The sequence below is a fragment of the Gymnoscopelus braueri genome, assembly GCF_963280865.1.
Source record: "Gymnoscopelus braueri genome assembly, chromosome: 10".
Taxonomy (NCBI): Eukaryota; Metazoa; Chordata; class Actinopteri; order Myctophiformes; family Myctophidae; genus Gymnoscopelus; species Gymnoscopelus braueri.
The window spans coordinates 16,455,120-16,469,139 of record NC_137611.1 but is presented as its reverse complement, the minus strand read 5'-3'; the positions used below and the strand labels follow the sequence as shown (position 1 = coordinate 16,469,139).

Here is a 14,020-nt window from a genome sequence, read left to right as displayed (position 1 = left end):
GAGAGAGTCGCTGTGCCGAACGTTGCGCAGGCCGCTAGAGCCGACTCAGCGCCGTTTGATTTATGTACCGATAGGGACAGAATCGTAAATTATGGTCGTCGTCGGCCCCCACCCCTAGACAGTACAAGCACAGAGCTCGCGACCGTTGTCCTTCAACAACACAGCCGTCTGCGCCTTGACTTCTGTGCGCTGACTGCGCTCGCCCAGTGTGGGCGGGGCCATCTACGGAGACCCGGTAGGAAACGCGCGGTCTCGCAGCCTGGTCGCGTCTTCTGCAGACTGGTCTGGCACTTGGTGGCAGACCGGTCTGCAGAAGAAGACACATGATAATGTGAATTCACGCGACCGGGATGGTTTACCAGGCTAGCCCCCCTGCTCAGACCAGGTGAATGTTACATGTATGAAATTGGCTCTGCCAACTTCAAACAGACCCAAAGACACGATAACCATAACCCCAGTCATTCTGAAAAAAAAAGAAAAAAAGAAAATGTTTCAAAAATGATAAAATATGTGAAAACAATTAGTCGATTCTGGGGCCTTCTGCCAGTGTGCACAAGAAATCTACCGCTGATCGGTCCAGCTGTTTGTGAGATTTGCTCCCACCTCTCTCCCACTCATTTTGCCAGCCTAGGCTGGCTCAGGGTGGAAGACCGGGTTAAACAACAAAAAATGGGACTGGTCTTCAAAATTGTAAATGCAGATTTGCCCGAAATGCTCCCTATACCCGCATATATGTCTAAATACCTCCAAAAAGTTAGTGACACCCACAGTCACGAAACTAGAGGGAGCGTAAACAACAACCTGGTACCACCCACCCATTAAACAAACATGGGCAAATTCTCCTTCTACAGCACGGCCACCAAGGTATGGAATAGTCTAACCCCATCCCTCAAAAAAATGCAGTTCGCTGGGCTCATCTAAAACAGGAGGCCACAAGAGGAGGTAGTACCAGTTTCCCGGTAGACAGTCGACCCCCCCTCCCTTTTTGCCAGACCCAAGGGGTCGGGCTTACATGAGGCTTTGTACCTGTTTCGTCCATACATGGGCATAGACACAGGCTGACACGTCATGTGAAGTCCGGTGACGTAGTGCTCTGATGTTATAAAGTACTTATTCTGGGTCTGGCAGAACCAGGTCTCCTGGTCTTTTTTTTGTACATTTTTGTTTTTGTTCATGCTTTTTTCTTTTTTGTACATAGTGTTATTCTTCCCTGTATTTTTATGTTGATATTTGAACTGTTTGGTTGCTACTACATGTCTATGAAATGAATATCAAGGACCTCAACGGAAACAAGTCCACAAGGACTTTTTTGGACGGACCTTTTAGTCAAAAGTATTATTAATGTAATTGTGATGTTTTACATTCTTTTTGCCTAATAAAATTTTCAATCAATCAATCAAACACGAAGACACACAGACTGACCCAGCAGAGCCACGCCATAAAAAAACATATTTATGTACAGTATGCTTAATGCTCGTTTTACTGTGTTCATATGAATATCATATTTAAACTGCAGTTCCCTCATTGAACCAGGACACGTTTACTGTACCCGAAGGGGCTTCCAAAGCTTCACTGTCCCATCATCAGATGCAGTGGCAACGATCATGTCCTCCGTCATGACTTCTGCGCTGTCATCGACGGTGGAAACAACAGACACGTTGTTTGTGTTTGACGTACATGGGCCAGACCAGTCTTGAGCAGACGCCGAAGAGGGTGAGGAGGAAGAGGATGAAGATGAGGAGGAAGAGGATGAAGATGAGGAGGAAGAGGATGAAGATGAGGAGGAGGAAGACGAAGAGGAGGAGCCTGCAGAAACTGGAGAAGAAGATGATGCTAAGCTTGGACCCCAGGAAGACTAGCTGTCGCTTTGGCGTCATCTAATGGGGATCCATTCAATAAACAATAAACAATGCAAATGTCAGTGGTGGAAAAAGTACTCAAATGTTTTGCTTAAGTAAAAGTATCAATACTGCAACAATGTAGAAATACTCTGTTACAAGTAAAAGTCTGGAATTCTACATTTACTTGAATAAAAGTACAAAAGTATAGGCATCAAAATGCATTTAAAGTACCAAAAGTAAAAGTACTCATTATGCAGAAAGTGCCATCTCAAGTTTTCAAAATGTATAAAAATCTTTTGAAAATAGCAGATCTACAAGCTCACAACGCGTCGCATCGCGACGTGTTGTGAGCATCTCTGTCCATCTCTTGCCTTTCAGATACATCTTGATAACATGACTTCAGGGATAATGTGTACCAATTTGGGTGAGGTTTGGACAAAATTGGTAGGAGTAGCAACAAAAACTGTTATGCAATGAAAACGCAACACGAAAACGCAACTTGTCAGGAGTAAATTTGGGGTGTTCTGTAGTAATCCAAGAAATCCAAGGGTAAAGAATTTTGATTGTATGACCTACGGTTCAAGAGTTATAGGCCAAAACGTGAATCGTCCGGTTATAGCAGGATCTTTTTTCAAAGATTCAAAACTTTTTTTCAAAGATTCAACGCGAGTTTTCAGTCTTGCAAATAATTTGTCAAGCTTTTGAAACCTTTATTTTAAGTTAGGAGTAATGGCAGTGGAGTAATGGCAGTGGAGTAATGGCAGTGATCTGATTCCATAAGGCACAGCCACAGGTTGTCCTCTATGGAGGCATACCTTTAGGAGGAATAATAGAACAGTGGTGAAGGCGCTGCCGGTGGGCAGAGATGTGGCTGATCTCCATGCCAGTGTCCCACTTCCACACATGCAGAGAACCCTCCACACTGCCTGCCATCACATACTCCTCCTGGACACACACACACAATTTCTTTGTTATTGTTGCTACAATGCAAAACCAAATGATTTTACACAAATCTTGAGTTTGAATATTCCCCCCCTATTCAATGAGGCGCAGTTTACGGAGCTAGTTCAGGCCAGGCAACTCAAGGGATTGGGCTAACCGATCAGGTGACTAAGTCACATGCACTCTTCTCCTGGTCGGTGAGTTATAAGTAATGCTCTGCCTACCTATCCAGTCTGGTTGCGTTCTTCTGCTGCTCTGACGTGCGACGCTGCTGCTGCTGCTGCCGAGATCCTGCCGGATCTGCTGCCTTTGCTTGCTCCCTCTGCTGCTGCCCATGAAAGTCATCCCACCCGCCTCCCCGGCATCCACCTGTAGGCTCTGTTTCTAGATCCCCTTGGGGGTTTAATTCATTCCCTGTAAATGCTAATTGGCATGTAACATTCATTAAAATGTTATCCTTACATGGAATGAATGGATTCAGAGGCCTGACGCCAAACTATGCTTCCTCTTGTTTCTATACCATGCTCAAGCTTGCTAAATATATATTGCTAATAAATATATATTCTAATCCAATCTAAGAGTTGTCTGACTGAAATGTATTAATGGACTGTGACGTCTGCTCACCAGACAGCAGACAGAGATGAGGGGACATTTCCAGGAGATCTCCCTGAGACTCTGGCCTGCTTGCAGGTCCCATACAAGCAGCCTGCCATCATTGGAGGAGCTTACCTGGGATAGAGATAATGCACATAGAAAACAATGTGGGGAGAAAGTCATTATGGTTCACTTCTGTTTACATCACTTATGTTTCACATATTCAACTAATAACTATTATTATTTATTTATTTTTAATCTTATGTGATAAGTCACACAAAAGTGACACCACAAGTTCCACAACACAAGAACATTTTATTATTATTTATTTTTCTTCTTAATTAACTCTTGGAGTAGAGTGAAACCCAGTGTGTGTGTTCTGTTCTGTTTAAGAAAGTAGGTAGCTGATATATTGCACTTTTTACCTTAGTGCTAGGTATGCTCTTAGTTGCTTGTTTTAGAAGAAAATGCACGTATGACTTCTGGTGATTTGTAGTTTTCTTGCCTACCTATGTTGAATGCACTTATTAAAAGCGACTGCTAAATTAGTGTAATGTAATCTAATGTAATGTTCTGTAAGGGAGTCTCACCACACAGCGTGAGGTCCAGACGCAGCCAGTGATCCAGTCTCTGTGAGAGTGAGGGAGAGACTTGGAGAGAACTGCTGGAGATGAGCTTACATCCCACACCATCAGAGCCTGAAATAAACACATTCCATGATGCACTCATGGCCACCCACCGTTGCAGGTACTGTAGGCGGCAGCCTATCACATTTACGACAATCGTCTGATCACAATTATTTGAATTGATTGCAATAATTTCACATTATCGTTAGAATGGTTTCCATTCGTCTGTATGAAAACAGCTGGATAAAACGAAACAGAAATGTCATATTTTCATGTTGTCGACGCTCTTTTAATGGCGTCATCTTGTTGTGCCCAGATAATGTCAACATGTTCGTTGTTCCCTTCCCGGAATCTACCCAGCCAGTGAGGACCATGTGGCTGTGGATGGTTTATGCCTGTTCTGACCATAAGACATAGTACATGATTTTGATTACTGGTACCTGTCATTACCATATCAGTAATTTATTTGTATGTCAGTAATGGGCTTTGTATACTAATAAAATGTTCAATCAATCAACAACAAAAAAAGGTAAACAGAAATGTAATTTTTTATTTATATGTTCCAATTTATGTTTCCAAAATGTCATGTTTGTGACAGCCCTGGTTGGATCAGGTTGCACACATACACACAAACCCACACACACATACAGTACCTGATCTTTTCCACCAGAGAGTAGTTCCAGACCATCAGGGCTAAAAGCCAAGCAGGTGACCCCTCCACTGTGACCCCGTAGCACACAGGCAGCAGTGGGGTCAACCCAGGTGTCAGGGGTCATGTTCCTCAGGTCCTCCATGGACCACAGAGCGATGGTGAAGTCATCTGAATGACAGAAAAAGTAGAGTTGGTAAGCAAACACAAAACTATTTAATGTAGTTTATAGTTACATACAGTACATCTTCCAACCAGTTCCTACGTGAAAGAACCCCAAGCAGGGGGACATAATCATCTACCTTTTTAATTTTGACTAAGATTTTTTGTAATTGCATTTTTTAATTGACCACTTTATCTCCATCAATACTCACCAGAGGCAGAGGCCAGGTATCTGGAGTTTTGGGCGAGAGCCAGGATGGGGCCTTGCTGCATCTGAATCTTTCCTACTAACTCTAGGCCTACCAGCGTCTCCTCCTCTCTTCTGGTCGTCCAGACCCTCAGTGACTTGTCCCCTCCACCAGACACCAGCAGCTCAGGAACCTTCGCCTCGGTGTTCCCAGGAACCTTCGCCTTTGCGTTCGCAGCCAGCCACGTCAGGCACAGGATGGACACGTGGAGGTCCACACTGGCCCATATCCTCTCCGCTGAAATAACGCACACTTTGCTGATCATGATCTTTTGTAAGGCATCTTGTTTCTTTCTGTGAAAGACTGGTGTTATGCTCTGTTCAATAGCAATAGAGTGCAGGTTTTAGTGCAGGTTTTAGTGCCCTGTCCGCTGAAATGAACGTGCTCTAACACACACCTGATTTGAGGTTGAAGAGCTTTAGTCCGTCTCCATGGTAACCAACAGCGATGCAATGTGCGGTTGAGGCCGTACAAAGAGCCGCGGGCGCCGAGCTCCTGAGTTTCTTTGCAGGAGGCTCCTGGTCATACAAAAAGAACACTAGCATACTAAGATTTTATATAAAAACACAACTCGATGTTAGTTCTGGGTAATTCATATATAGATACAGTAGTTTTGGAAGGAAAGTTCAATAATTGATTTTATGAAGTCAAAGATCATTCAGGCGATTACAGTACCTCGTCTTCAATGAACTTAGCCACTGAACGGCCGAGTCCCCCTGACCATAGCTGGAGCTGTGATAGAAGAGACAAGGCATTGTCATCCCAAAGAGGGAGTGGTGTGGTCTCAATGAACAACATGTAAAGTATAAATATATAAATGAGCAAAGCAAATGTCCAAGATTAAACATATTTTATAATAATGTAATAGTACCTGTTTTTACTCAGGTGTCAGTGGCTAAACTAGTACTATTACATCACAATAGGGGTGTGGTGGTCAGGTGAGCCCAGCAGTACAACCGATAGAGTTAAAAATAATAGAGAGGGCACCCGAAATCTCCCCCCATCCACTTGCATTGAGTTGCTCACCCAGCGCATGGGCCTAAATCACCCCTTCTTCCGGGTTGGAAATTTGGTGGGCGCGGCCTATTTTGGGCCCCAGTGCGTCACTTCTGTGACGCGTTTTGCGTCACAGAAGCGCGCAGCCCCGTGCGCAAGCTCGTGCGCATGCTCGTGAGTCGAGACCATTGGTCGAAACCGTTTTCGCTCGTTCATGTTGAGGCCCCTAAGCTGCAGTACCATGAATGGCCAGCATGTCCATTTGGCTTCAATGAAACCACTGGGTTCTGGGGGCTTGGTACAACCTAGTTGAAAGTTTCAACCTGTAGAGGCCAGTCCAACACTAATTTTCTGCACTGTGTGAGTGGAGCTACTCTTAATCACATGAACATGTAGTCTCGTGTAGCCAGATGATCAGAGATCTCAGCTGATATGTCTGGGGAAATCCAAATTAATTGAATATGCTTGAACTGTGGAGAAAACCAGCACCTACTGCTTTGAACGAAGTGTACAGGCCTACAACAGCTGCAACACTAAAAGCAATAGATACAGTATATATTTACAGAAGAGAAATAATGGATATATTAACAGAAAAAAAGGGTCTCCTTCTGTGGAGCTTGCTGAGGGAGTGCGTGTGTGCGTGCGCGTGTGTGTAAAGCCTCACCTTAAAGTCAGAGCCGGCAGTCAGCAGCCTGCTTCCTCCATCCAGGAAGGAGAGTGCCTCTGTGGCTCCCCAGTGAGCCTGAAAGCGCCCCACACAGGCGGACGTTGGCACTGACCACAGCCTCACCTCCCCGGAAATAGTTCCAGCACACAGCATGGAGGAGGAGCTTGAGAAGGAGAGGCAGCGCACAGAACCCTTGTGACCAGAGAGGGACTGGGGGGGGGGGGGCAGGTGTAGGAAGAGATGGACGACAAGAACAAGAACACAGTTTTAGATTTTAAGCACCTGCATTATCGCTGAAGCTCTTGTCTGGCAAACTAAAAGTCCCAAGAAAAAAGCAGACAATAAATAAACGTCTTGTTTTAGCTTGATCTGTGTATTCAAAGGGAGCATGGAAGGGAAGTCAAAGACTCGTCTCTCACGGTCTCCCACTCACATTGGGAGCACTTGTTTAAGAACATCTGGTACCCTCTCGGGTCATACAACGAGCGGAGAATGGCAATGGCAGTGTGTGTTGCAATAACACAGTGTGTAAAAACTAAAAAGACCATAGAGGTGACCGGTGACCAAGGCTGCTTCTTGAAACGGATTCGGAGGCTCTGCTGCTGGGAAGGAAGGCCTGCTTTAATTTGACGGGTTATTATCGGGTATTGTTATTATTCCATGCTTACCGGCAATGTTTTATTTTGGAGCCAATTCCAGACAACCACAGTGCCATTCCAGCATCCCCCAGCTAGAAGGTGACCTTCGGGGTCAAAGGTCACACAGTTCAGAGGGCTGGTGCTCGGCAGGGTTGCCACCTGTTGGCCCTTTGGAGACGACCACACCTGTAGGGCACAGCAGCATTGTATAATATATAGACAGACAATATGTAATATAATATTTCCATGATGGAAATGGAGGCAATGCTCTTCGGGATTTGTGGTACAAGTACTGTCATTTAAATCAACTAACTTTCAGTGTGAAGTCCAGGGACACGGTTGCCAGGTGCTTCCTGTCTGCGGTGACATCACTTCCTGTTATCGTGTTGGAGTGGGCGTCAATTAGACCAGTCCTGTGAAGACAAGCAACAAGCAATCCAGTCAATGAAGACAATGAATATAATAGTTTAATTGGTGATACTCGCCTCTGATATAGATATGTTACAATAATTATTAGTATAAACTCCCACCTGCAGCCATTGTCAGTGTCCCACAGCTCAATGCGTCCATCAAACGAGGTCGTAGAGAGAAGCCCCGCCCTTAAGAAGACACAGCTAGTGATTCCGTCACAGCTGCTCACCAGTGACTTCACTTCCTGCTCACAGGAAAGAAGATTGTTGATTGGATTTTTTTTCATGATATTTTTTATCCATTTTTAATCTTCTCCCAATTTAGTCGTTATGCCAATTCCCAATTACCCCATGTAGTCCCTTGTCACTGCAGACCCCTACTAGTTGGTCTTGGGGAGGGTGTAATGCTGAACTATCAAATTTTTTCATGAGAAACAATTACAGTAGTTATTCTAAATTCAATGCTCACAGAGTCAACATTTAAAGTCCTTTCAGTGACATTGAAAGCTCTTAGAGTTTGGTACCAACCTGTCCAGTGTGTGTGTGGATGAGATGCAAAGTGCCCTGTCCAGTGCCAACCACCACCAGCTGTCCATCTGGACTCAGTGCCACACAGCTGGGCTCAGAGCTGAATGTCGACACCAGCTCACTAGGTTGAAACATACAGGACATCCCACACACCCCATATTGGTGACCTCAGTGATTGTCAATTCAAGGACACCCAGTTTGATATTCATTAGTCCACGGAACGCCATTTCATACAATTTGTTCTATCTCTGGGACCCCAAACTACACTGCAAATTCCTCAGTGTTCATTTAAGTCTGAGAGTGTACAAATGGAACTAAATGGACCTGTAAGGGACCCCTGATGGTCCCCAGACCCGACCTTGAGAAACATTGGGTTACCTCATAGTTAAGTAGTAAGTAAGTAAGTATAAATAAATTCATATTATCATTTATATTCCTGGAACGAATTGAAACTGATAGATAATCCAGGGAAGGGAACGGAAGGGAAGACATTTTGGTGTTTCCTTTATTTGCAGGAATGGCTCCTGACACCACCCACTTTGAAATGTAGATTTAAAATACATTTGAACACCACATTGTGATTGGTCGAATATCCTAACGTCTGAAGAGCAGAGCTCAACTTTTTAAAGGGCAGAACTTACAGACTCTCTGTAGCATTCAAAGACGGTGGAAGAGATAGCCTGGCTTGAGAGACTAGGCACTGGTCAACCACAGATACAACCCGCTTACCTGTTGCTTCTCAGAATCTCCTCATCGTTGTTTAGCAACTGGACGGCCCGAACGCCTCCTTTACCCATCATGCCTTGTGCCCAGGAGTGAGCGGAGGAGTGAGGAGGCTCGTTGAGTGCCTGCTGGACATAAAGGGCTGGCCAGGAGGACAGGAGGGCACCATGCCGCCGCAGGAAATCTCTGCAGTCCTCCATGTTTCCATGGCTGGCAGCTGAGAGGAGACAGGTAACATACACGGTAGATGTGGCTGTAAGTTGTGAATGTTACCCTATTTTTTTAAAACCTGTCAGACGCACAGAAGCAACGTGTGAAGAGTCGATTAGAAACAGACATTTAAACCTGAGATCCGTGTCGGTGTCGTGAACCAAATATAGCCGATCTGCAAGCTCACAACGTGTTGCACTGACACGTTAACTTGTACCGTAGATCTACTATTTTCAGTATACGACATGGTGTGCCACCAAGTACTGTTGAGGATTCTGAAAAGGTAAATCAGTCATTACACACATACACGCAGCATGCACGCACAAGCACACACAGAGCAATTACCAGAGAGTGTAGGCTTGCTCTTCTTATCTGCAGGAGAGAGAAGAAAAAAAGTCAAAAAAGATTGAGACCCTACTGTACATTTATGCAATATGCTTCAAATGAACTCCTGTATGATAAGTTATATGATTGAAAAACCCCTATGGAAACAGATCCTCTCTGCTCACCATACAAGCTGTATGTCTCCAGGAGGTGGTGCAGAAAGCTGTGTCGTACATTAGCATACAGGAAGTAGTAGCTGGAGAGAAGAGAGCGGAGTTCCTCCCACTGGTCGCTTCCCATCTAACAAAACACAAACAGTTGCAGTACATACAATAAATATGAAATGAAAACCTACAATAAATATGAAATGAAAACCTCAAAAACTAGATCACAGTTGTGTTCTGGATCCATCATTGTGTGGATGTTGAGATTGGATCAGTTGTTCTCAAAGTGGGGTCCGGGGACCCCCAGGGGTCCTTGGAGGGGTTCCAGGGGATCCCCAGCAAAATGTGTTAATACAGCATCACAATCATTTTAACAATCAATATTGTACACGTTGGCTATTCAAAAATAGCAGATCTGCAAGCTGCAGGTTTGGAAAAGTTTATATGTGATAATTTTGAGGGTCCATGGCACAAAATGTTTTCAGATGGGGGTCCGCGGCCAAATAAATATCAATTTGGGAGTCATTGACATGAAAAGGTTTGAGTAGATTAGTGACCAGGTGAGAAGGCAGATGACTGACCAGGTGAAAAGGCAGATGCATGACAGAGGTGGCTTCACAGTGAAGGAAGGTGTTTGTTCCCTGTGGGTCCGCCCGACTCCAGAGATAAGCTGAGAAATAGAGAGAAACACTGTACAGTGTGGTATATATAACAGTGGTTCTCAACCTGTGGGCTGGGGCCCACTGGTGGGCCTAGAGAGACAGAGACAGAGAGAGACAGACAGAGATATATATTAACCAGAAGGCTCCCCCCAATTCACACTCGCCCCCATTTTCTTTCACGGACTGGACACCCCCAGTGGTTCTTGTATTTGTTTTACAGAGGTTAAAGTTAGGAATAAGTTTAGGGTTAGACATAGTTTTAATGAGGTTAAGATTAGGAATAAGGTTAGGTTTAGGTATAGTTTTACCAACGTTACGTTTAGGAATAAGGTTAGGTTTAGGCATAGTTTGACTGAGGTTACGTTTAGGAATACCTGGTGGCGACCGTTCCGAGGTCGCCGGATTTGACCCGGGACAAGCGTGTTTCGGGGCGAGCGCTCTTGTATTCATATATAATACGAATACGTCTTTAAAATTCTAAATAAGCAATGATTTGTGCAGGTAATTTATGACTATGGGTCACAAAAGTGGATGTCGACGCACCACCTGAAGCTCAACCTGGACAAGACCGAGCTGATGTTCCTCCCGGGGAAGGGCTGTCCGCACCGAGACATGGCCATCACCATTGATTATGCTGTGGTGGCGTCAACTCGGACTGCGAAAAATCTGGGTGTAACCTTGGACGATCAACTGACGTTCTCGGCAAACATCGCATCAGTGACACGGTCCTGCAGATTCCTCCACTACAACATCAGGAGGATTCGCCCCTCCCTCACGGAAAAGGCAGCTCAGGTGCTCATCCAGGCTCTTGTCATCTCCCGCCTGGACTACTGCAACTCCCTCCTTGCTGGTGCTCCGGCATCTGCCATCAGACCTCTGGAGCTTGCTCAGAAAGCTGCGGCTCGTCTGGTGTTCAACCGCCCCAACTTCTCCCACACAACTTCTCCGTTCTCTACACTGGCTCCCCGTAGCGGCTCGCACCCAGTTTAAAACCCTGGTGCTAGCCTATAGGGCAGTGAAAGGAACAGCTCCTTCTTACCTCCGGGCTATGGTCGATGCTTACACCCCTGCCCGACCACTTCGGTCTGCCACCTCCGGGCGACTGATTGCCTCGTCACTCAAGGGTCCTTCTGGCCGATCTACACGGTCACGACTTCTCTCTGTTCTGGCCCCACAGTGGTGGAATGAACTTCCCACTGATGTCAGGACAGCAGAGTCACTGCCCATCTTTCGCCGCAGGCTGAAAACCCACCTCTTCAGGAAACACTACCCTTCCTCTTTGCCTGGCCTACTTGTTGTTAACTAGTTGTACGAACTCTTGTTTTATTGTTGTATTATTTTATTGGATCTTGTTTAGTCGATACACTTATTTGTTTTAGCTCTTGCTCATTTGATTTTGCCATTTTGTCTCATCTGTTTAAGAAAGTAGGTAGCCGATATGTTGCACTTTTACCTTAGCGCTAGGTATACTCTTGGTTGCTTGTTTTTGCAGAAAAAGCACTTATGACTTCTGGTGATTAGTAGTTTCGTTCCCTACCTATGTTGAATGCACTTATTGTAAGTCACTTTGGTTAAAAGCGTCTGCTAAATGACTAATGTAATGTCTGTATGTTTCACCTGCCAACAAGAGGTGAGCCCTGCTTCTGTCAGCTTCATGAGGGAGAAGCAGCTCCTCAAAGGCCCGCCTCACCTCTGGATTGGTCAGGGCCAAATGGTCGTCAGTGCGATGGCCGTGAGATGCACCAATCAGGCTGTAAGTCAAAATGAAAATGTTTTTTTTCAAAACTCCTCCTTGGAATTGCCGCCCATATTTGTATTCAAAAGGCATTGTCTCTTGATCAATCAGTTATATTATAGTAGTCAGCATACTAGCATCGCTGTTGGGCAGAAACCTTGTTGTATGTCCAAAACATACAAGGATTTAATATGGAGATACAAGGTTTCTGCCCAATAGTGACGATATTCAGCATAATTATGCTAAGTAATCAAGGAAATCGAGTGACAAACTCAACGGCAGAGTTCACAGCCAACTTAGTGGGCGAGCGAGCGTACCTCTGTAGACTCTGCACCATGTGGGTGAATGTGGCCATGGGAACACGTCCTTGGGGCTTCCTGGACAGGCGTAGTACGTCCTGCCATGTGACCTGCTCTTCCTGTGAGGACAGGTCACTGCAGGTACTCAGTATGGCGTACAGGTCTCTCTCCCTCAGGCCTACAAGGTAAGAGGAGAATATGCCACTGTAGCAGCTGTTACCAGTTCAAGTCTTCATTTGTTGTGCCGTGAATTAATTGTGTGTAGTGTAGGCAAGGGTGCAACAATTTAATTGATTAAAATACATTTTAGTAAAAGAAAGAATCCTTGAAAAAACATTGAAATTACGCATCTCTCGTTTCAAAATGTTATGAAAACAGCTGATCTACCAGCTACTCAGTGTGAATAGATATAAAACAAAATAGAAAATAATAAAACCACAATATTTCTTTGCAGAAAGCTCACCAACAGTGCTGACAGTAAGAGCTGCCAGGGCCCGGCGGAGACCAGTCACCCCTCTGAACTGGGAGCACAGTCTGTCCAGACTGTAGTGAACCAGCTGGCTCAGTGACGGAGGCAGTCTCTCAAGGCTCTCCTTCATCTAGGGAGCACATACAGAGAGATATGCAGACACCACCACCATCATCATCAGATAAGAAATGATATTTCATTATTTATATTTTTAGCTTTATTAATCTCTCCCCCATACAGCTAGTACTGTCTTGTCTCTCTTAGATGTTAATAAGAGGCTTAAAACAGACCTTGTCAAAGGACGCAAAGTTTCTCAAGTCTTCACAGGCCAGGTGGAGATACAAAGGACTCACTGCTCCTTTCTTCATCATCAGGGTCTGGAGCTACACACACACATACACACATGCACACACAACATGACATCTGTATGCATGAGTGTCATGTACAAAACAATAATCCATGAAGATTCTACAGTTAAGGCTAATTTAAATGTCTGCAGACTTGAGCCTTTAGCTCAAGTAATAAAGAGAGGCACCTATGACACACCACACACTAGAACAAGGACCGGTAATTGACACAGTGGAGTCGCATAAGCACGAAGAGTGATAAGAACCTGGTTGTTGAAGGCAGAGTCACTGAGTTTCTTTCCAAAGACATCAAGACCCTTCTGGACGATCTCCTTCTTGTCGAGCATGGACAGCTGTCCCAGGACTAACGAGACGGCTCCTTTCTTCTTGGCCAGAGTTTGCAGCAGGTCTGAATTGGATGTGACGCTTACCACCAAACACGCACCCTGATAGCAATACAAGAATACATTATATTACTTACTACACAACCTCACTGTAACATAGCAATAATAACATAGCCTCATAGCAGGTACCCTCGGAACCCATTCCTGTACTTACAGGCTAGTCTTGTAAATACAAATATATATTTTTGCAACTGCCTGGTTAAATAAGGTGGGTTGACCAGTCATTCCTGATTCGGTTTTATGGAGACAAGTTTGATACTATGATCACGAAGGACTCATATGTTATGTTTGGCATCCCAACCTCTTGGGTCACACAGTTATTTAAACTTTGTTGTGCCAACAGTTGCAAACTTTAAGTTCAGTACGTGACCCATTCTATCTA

General features: G+C 44.8%; 1 protein-coding gene across 1 annotated transcript in view; it reads right to left on the bottom strand.

Annotated features, from left to right (window-relative positions):
* The window catches only part of LOC308093389 (telomerase protein component 1-like), a 120,263-nt gene that overhangs the window by 5,683 nt on the left and 100,560 nt on the right, over nucleotides 1-14,020 (bottom strand). The window contains exons 29-51 of the mRNA XM_080439725.1: nucleotides 13,501-13,680; nucleotides 13,178-13,270; nucleotides 12,882-13,017; nucleotides 12,437-12,596; nucleotides 12,002-12,135; nucleotides 10,304-10,392; nucleotides 9,744-9,858; nucleotides 9,580-9,606; nucleotides 9,031-9,241; nucleotides 8,302-8,422; nucleotides 7,894-8,018; nucleotides 7,677-7,776; nucleotides 7,394-7,549; nucleotides 6,723-6,935; nucleotides 5,737-5,794; nucleotides 5,460-5,582; nucleotides 5,027-5,299; nucleotides 4,657-4,823; nucleotides 3,968-4,075; nucleotides 3,408-3,512; nucleotides 2,657-2,786; nucleotides 1,778-1,815; nucleotides 1,550-1,738 (exon numbers count right to left, since the gene is read on the bottom strand). Coding sequence (XP_080295851.1) covers nucleotides 1,550-1,738; nucleotides 1,778-1,815; nucleotides 2,657-2,786; nucleotides 3,408-3,512; nucleotides 3,968-4,075; nucleotides 4,657-4,823; nucleotides 5,027-5,299; nucleotides 5,460-5,582; nucleotides 5,737-5,794; nucleotides 6,723-6,935; nucleotides 7,394-7,549; nucleotides 7,677-7,776; nucleotides 7,894-8,018; nucleotides 8,302-8,422; nucleotides 9,031-9,241; nucleotides 9,580-9,606; nucleotides 9,744-9,858; nucleotides 10,304-10,392; nucleotides 12,002-12,135; nucleotides 12,437-12,596; nucleotides 12,882-13,017; nucleotides 13,178-13,270; nucleotides 13,501-13,680 — 3,051 coding nt within the window. The remainder of the gene's footprint in view (nucleotides 1-1,549; nucleotides 1,739-1,777; nucleotides 1,816-2,656; nucleotides 2,787-3,407; nucleotides 3,513-3,967; nucleotides 4,076-4,656; nucleotides 4,824-5,026; nucleotides 5,300-5,459; nucleotides 5,583-5,736; nucleotides 5,795-6,722; nucleotides 6,936-7,393; nucleotides 7,550-7,676; nucleotides 7,777-7,893; nucleotides 8,019-8,301; nucleotides 8,423-9,030; nucleotides 9,242-9,579; nucleotides 9,607-9,743; nucleotides 9,859-10,303; nucleotides 10,393-12,001; nucleotides 12,136-12,436; nucleotides 12,597-12,881; nucleotides 13,018-13,177; nucleotides 13,271-13,500; nucleotides 13,681-14,020) is intronic.